General features: G+C 36.3%; 1 protein-coding gene and 1 pseudogene across 1 annotated transcript; both read right to left on the bottom strand.

The window, feature by feature from the left end:
• Positions 1-814: 814 nt before the first annotated feature.
• On the bottom strand, positions 815-2,007 carry LOC127080382 (uncharacterized). Its single transcript, XM_051020703.1, has 6 exons — positions 1,944-2,007; positions 1,788-1,879; positions 1,626-1,704; positions 1,435-1,529; positions 1,116-1,211; positions 815-1,027 (listed from the first exon to the last, which is right to left on the bottom strand). The coding sequence occupies exons 1-6, from the start codon at positions 2,005-2,007 to the stop codon at positions 950-952; spliced, it is 504 nt and encodes a 167-aa protein (XP_050876660.1). The 3' UTR covers positions 815-949.
• A 2,186-nt stretch (positions 2,008-4,193) lies between these two features.
• LOC127080381 (GDP-fucose transporter 1-like) lies at positions 4,194-5,695 on the bottom strand (annotated as a pseudogene).
• Between the last annotated feature and the right edge of the window lie 513 nt (positions 5,696-6,208).

The raw sequence follows: 6,208 nt of genomic DNA, 5'->3' as shown, positions 1-6,208 counted from the left end.
AGCCTCTTATGTAACTCAAATTTCATAACAAAAAGATGTTACTCTAAAAAAACATGTTGACTTAAAAGAATATAAATATAAATCTTGTAGATAAATCTAGAAAAATTATTAATTATTTACAAGAATTTGATCTTAGGATATCTAAGAAATGAAGAAATCTAACATTAAAGGTGTTCGCGATGTGGTTTTGACGCTATCACTACAACAAACAAGACCTTAGACAGCGCTTTTTTTAGCCTTAGACAGCGCTTTAAAGCGCTGTCTAAACCTCCGCTGCTAAAGGTTTAGACAGGGCTTTTTTAAATCTTAAAAGCGCTGTCTAAGCCCCCCCCCCCCCTTAGACAGCGCTTTGGCCAAAAGCGCTTTATAAGACCCTCTTATTTTAAATTTTTTAGGTATACCTTAGACAGCGCTTTTGAAAAGCGCTGTCTAAACCCCACCCCCTTAGACAGCGCTTTGGCCAAAAGCGCTTTCTAAGACCCTCCTATTTTAATTTTTTTAGGTATACCTTAGACAGCGCTTTTCAAAAAGCGCTGTCTAAGCCCCCCCTTAGACAGCGCTTTAGCTAATCCCCCCTTAGACAGCGCTTTTTACAAAAGCGCTGTCTAAGGTATACGAAATTTTTTGAAGCTTTTGTTTTAAACCACATTTTTTCCAGGTTTATAAACCAGAATTTCTACCTGTTTTCAACTAGATTTTGACAGACAATTATCACATTTTATATATGCCATTTTGGCCTTTTTTCTACCAATTTTTGGCTAACAAATATATATATATATACCAATTTTGCCTTAAATGTATCAAAATATATACAAATTTATGTACACATTTACAAGTCATAACATATACTACAAATGTACACATTAATTACACAAATTTATGAACAAACATTGAGCTTTATCAAAATTAAACTAAATATTTGTACTAATCACCATGTTAATGCCTATTATTAGGTTGCCATGGCAGTAGTAGCAGCTTCAAGCAGCCTCCTAGCATCTGTGCCGTGTTCAGGTAACTCTGCAGGGGTCTGCCAAAAATTACAAGCAAGGAATTAATTGTTATTAAACTCCTTTAAGAGCAAGGAATGGATAGTTATTTAAAAACAACAAATATACCTTTCCATATAAGTTTTCCTTTGTGGCTGATGCACCATTAGAAAGCAATAACCTAATTACATCAGCATGCTCACCTCTTGCAGCATGATGAAGAGGCTGCAAAAATGGTGACAAAATATGGCAAACAAATCAGAAGAAATTAAGTAAACAAAGATGAAATAGGACTAGGAATTGGGATTGAGCCGATATCTCTAGACATTCGACTCCCCCACCCCATCCTAAAGAAACACAGATATTTATAGTAGATTATACTATTAGTAGGATTGACTTAAGCCTCATGAATAGAAACTTAAATTTTAAGAAGGGTAAAAAAACTCACAGTATCACCCTCAGAATCGACTGATTCTAACATCCTTTTTATATGCTCGGCGTCATTAGCTCTGTTAAGTAGAAGTTGGACTATCTCCAAAAACCCTGATATTGCCATTCAAAGTAGAACAACATCACAAATCTCAACCAAAAATACAAAGAGATTTCAACGTATAAAACATGATTTCAAGTTAATTCCACCTCCTGCACACGCATCGTGTAAAGGAATTGCTCCATCCTCATCTTTAGCCTCCAAATCAGCTCCTCTTTCTAGTAGAAGCTGCCGTTCATTATACAAGATCAATAATTCACGTGTTTCAAAATAATAAAAGAGAAAAAAATTGAAGGAGCAAAATAACAAACCTGTGCGCATCCAAAATGGCCGTACAAACAGGTCAAATGAAGAGCGCTATCCCCATCCTCCAAAGGTTCATCAATACTACCACTCAAGTTATCTGAAATTATGCCAACACGTGGATAACCATCATCAGAATTAACAAAATGACATCCATTAGTTACCCAATATTCTAGTTAGCGTGTCTTTTAGCTCACATATCAAAACATAAAAGCTATAGTAGATCATTCAATGGTCATGGTTCAATTCTCAAAAGAGACTAAACCAGGATCAAAATACTCAAAATTACCGAACATTAGACAGTGTATTCATGGTTCAACCAATTGCAATATTCAAAATAATGAAATAACCATAATTTTCTCTGCAAATCATCTCAAACCTCCTCCAATTTAAAAATATATCCTCTATAATTATTCATATCAAGAATCAATTTCCATAAAAAATAATACAGTTTATCTAAAACAATAAAATTCATAGAGCTACAACCATGTTCACTCATCATTGGCAATTGACAATAATATATCTCACAAGTTATATATCTATCAAATAACAGTAAAAAAATAGGGTTTTGGATTCATAATTTTCTATGGAGAAGTAGGGTTTAAGAGAGAGGTAAACATTGAAGTAAAACAGAGACTAAAGAATTATGATGTGGAAGAAGAAATTGAGAGAAAGGAGAATAGAAACGATTTGTAGCACTTATTCTTTGAAAAACCAAGCTTGATATATACCTGTATCATACTTGTTGCTATCAATATCTATGCCAATAACCCGTGATGCACCAACACTTTTTGCACCCTCTGCAACCTGTCAAGTACAAATTATGAATCATAACAGTAGCACACAAACAGGGAAAAACATGAACATCTGATATTGTAACTTTAGAAACTTACAGCAAGACCAACAGTTCCAAGGCCGAAAATTGCAACAATTGACCCTGGCTCAACTTTTGCAGTGTTCCAGACAGCTCCAAGGCCTAAAAAGTGAAGAAATAAAATAGTAACCATAAACTCGCAATAACAAGTGAACCAGGTTTAGGAAGGATACATATCCAAGAACACGTATTAAGGAAGAAATATAACAATTAACTAATAAGACAATCAAAAGCAAACTTCTTATTTCAACCCACCAATCTCCCCCCGGTATTGCACCCCTGGTTAAATCATCATTCTCCATGGAGCCATGACCTACAAATGGTGAGAAACAATGCCAAGGTAAAGTCAACATGTGAGTGAATTCCTAATGAAACAAAGCAAGATATGAAATGCAAGAAAATGGTCAAGAAATTCGGCAGCATAACCAAAGTCAGAACCATATTGTACTGTAAGCCAAAGCATATGATACACAAGCTGCACTACACATGATCATGGTTGTGGAATACAAGAGTTTAACAAAAATTCAGAATCATGAAAGATCCTTGCAAGGCATACTGACCTGCTATGATCTTACTGAACTACATGAAGCTAGGGATACACATTCTGAAAAATCACTGAGTTAAGACCAACATGTCCTAGTCCCATGAAGCATTGTCCTCCATACCTGCACATAATGGGACCTAGCAAACCAAAGTTGCACATCAAGCAAAATCCTGCTACCAGTCAGTAAACATTGGAACCATTCACAACATGAAACTAGTCAACATGCTCAACCACTATGGACAATCCAACAATCACATGGATAAGCCAAGGCATTATGGAATTACCTTGCAAAGCTGCCAACAGATACTTATTATACCAGCCAGGATCTTGCAGCTAGCCATGAGCAAATAAGACCATGCCACAAATCCTGCAATATCAAGCCAGTTCCAAAGTGGTCAACCAGAAGATAAACCCTGAACAAATGGAGATAGTGTTACAGTACAGAACATACCATCAAAATCAGGCTACAATGCTGACCAAAGCAATATACTCATAGAAGTCTTCGACTACTTGGGTCTCTTTAAAAGTCTCTTGATGTCTCGTCCATGCTCACTTCAATAGAATCAATAAATCAAATATTGAGTCTTCAAATTTCAAATTTGGATAACAAGCTTCACCATCCTATGATAGAAGAAAAAAGAGAATAGAGAATGCTAACTGTGATATGGTATAACATATATAGTTAATGGAAATTTTTAAACTACTATAAGAATCAATAAACTAATTAAATTACGAAGTGCATGATCAGGGTTAAGCAATGAGAAGAAAATTCACAATCCCAATCAGATAAGTGTATGACATGGCAACCGCGATAAACATTAGCGAAACTGTTTAGAAGATCTTATAGAAATAGCTTATGACATGTCCATAAGTTGTTTTCAACTTATAACGGTTTGTTCGGCCTTAAGCTTGTGCCGGCCCTAACCCTCCACTCGTTATTGCAGGAAGGTGACAGTGAGGATTCAAAAGTGGAAATATCGATTTGAAAATGACTTCTTAAATAAAAGAAAACTCACCGGTGGTAACAGGTCCAAGAGTGGCTTGCTTGTACAATCCATAAAGGATAAGCAAGTTTTCATTTGATGGACTCTCTTTTAGAGTCTTGACTTTCGCAGCATGCTCCTCAAAATCCTCCTGCATCACATTAACCAAGTGTGTAATGCTTGAAGTAATCATTTACTTATACTTATAAGCATAATATCAAGCACATGCAGAATTTTGATACTATTTCTATGAAAATGAAAAACATCACATGTTATGTTCATGTTCAGTACAGAGATCAGATTTAACATTCCTGCATAAAATTCAGCAAACAGTTTGAATCACATCATTTGAATAACAAGGTTTTTTCATACTGATAGCATTGAACAATTCCCAGTAATCGATTGCTGATAAAGAACTCCCCCAATTATAGTAAAAAGCAAACAAACCAGACCAGCAGGACTAGCATGCTTATCCCAAATCGTCACATTAATAGCCACCGTGAGAAACTTATTCACAACCCCAGTAACCGTAAAAGCAGTAGCCCGAAACCGCTTTTCTCGCAGCAAATCCAAAGAAACTGATAAGCAAACCAAACACACAAGACAAAGAAACCGCAAGAAACGCATTCATCTCAAACAAACTCCCGGTACTCGAATTAATCGCATTCGAAACCTCAAAATTCTCTCCAGTTAGAAACCAAAAGAAAGGAGCAATCATTAAAGACAAGACATTGTTATAAAGAACAAAACCCCAAGTATTCAACCCAAGACTCATAACCATATGCTTGATATAAACCATCTCAGTAGTAATCGTAACCAAATAAGCAAAAGCCCATGAATAAGCGGTAAGAGTAAAACCCGAATCGATAGCAACATAACCAACGGCACCAGCAAGAATAACAACAAGCGAGAAAAAAGTAAGGTTAGAAGGCGAAGGTTGACCTCGAAAAGCGGTATCAGCGAGAGCAACAAGAAGAGGGGAAAGAGATCTGAAAACAATGAAGGTATCAACGTTAGCGTGACGGAGTAGATTCGTGTTGGTGAAGATAGCGAGGAAGAAAACGAGTGCGGCAGGGAAGAATTTCTTGGCGATCGGAATGGTGAAAGGATCGTGATGAAGAAACCCTAATTTTCCGAAAAGGTAAACGCCGAGAGCTGAAGTGAGGTACTGTAAAGCGGTTAAGAGACCAGGGTAGTTGAATTGAGTGATGGCGTATTTGTTGATTATCGCTAACAAGCTTGAACAGAGAGCGTAACCTATCACCAAACCGCTTGTGGCGTAGTGCGGTGGCTTGGTTGATGATGACATTGTTGCGGTTTTTTTTGAAGGATTCAACAATGGTGTGAATTGGTTGGGATTTTTTTTATGGTGTTTGAAAATGAAGTGGATCACCGACACTAGAGAAAAATGGGGTTTTTAGGGTTGATTGGATTGGAGGAAATTGGTGTTTGTGTGTGTGTCAGTGAAGTGTAAATTGGGAGCAGAATGAGTAGAGGAAAAATGAAGAGGGAAAGAGGACAGCGCTTTTGGTTTTAATTTTTTTTTAATTTAAAGACTTTAGACAGCGCTTTATCAAAAGCGCTGACTAAGGTCTATATTTAAAAGCGCTTTCTAAAAGCGCTGTCTAAGGGGGGGTCTTAGACAGCGCTTTTAGAAAGGGCTGTCTAAGACCCCCCCTTAGACAGCGCTTTCATTATTTTTTTGGAACATTTTCCGTGTTTTATTTTAATTTTAACCTTAGACAGCGCTTTCTTTTAAAAGCGCTGTCTAAGATGCGCTGTTAAAAGTCATTTTTGGCGTAGTGTATAAATCATATGAACTGCAAGAGAAAAAAATGTCCAATTCGATTTAGTTTGGTTGAATTTTAGAAATAAAATCAAACCAAACCGATGTAGGTTTGGTTGGTTCGGTTGATTTAGGTTTTACAAAAAAATATTGATCCATACACACACATTTTGAGAGAGCATAATTTTTTGTTTAGTTATTCATATTGTTAAGAATTCATGAGAAGAAGTTTGTTTGAATGA

This window comes from Lathyrus oleraceus, chromosome 5, assembly GCF_024323335.1.
Source record: "Lathyrus oleraceus cultivar Zhongwan6 chromosome 5, CAAS_Psat_ZW6_1.0, whole genome shotgun sequence".
NCBI classification, from domain to species: domain Eukaryota; kingdom Viridiplantae; phylum Streptophyta; class Magnoliopsida; order Fabales; family Fabaceae; genus Lathyrus; species Lathyrus oleraceus.
The sequence above is the reverse complement of the archived record's forward strand: the minus strand, read 5'-3'. Positions and strand labels throughout refer to the sequence as shown.

Coding starts and splice junctions, on each gene's coding strand:
- LOC127080382 (XM_051020703.1), bottom strand. CDS start 2,007: ATGATCTACTATAGCTTTTATGTTTTGATATGTGAGCTAAAAGACACG. Junction 1,530..1,625: donor ACACGATGCGTGTGCAGGAG/GTGGAATTAACT, acceptor TGGCAATATCAG/GGTTTTTGGAGATAGTCCAA. Junction 1,028..1,115: donor AGGAAAACTTATATGGAAAG/GTATATTTGTTG, acceptor AATTTTTGGCAG/ACCCCTGCAGAGTTACCTGA.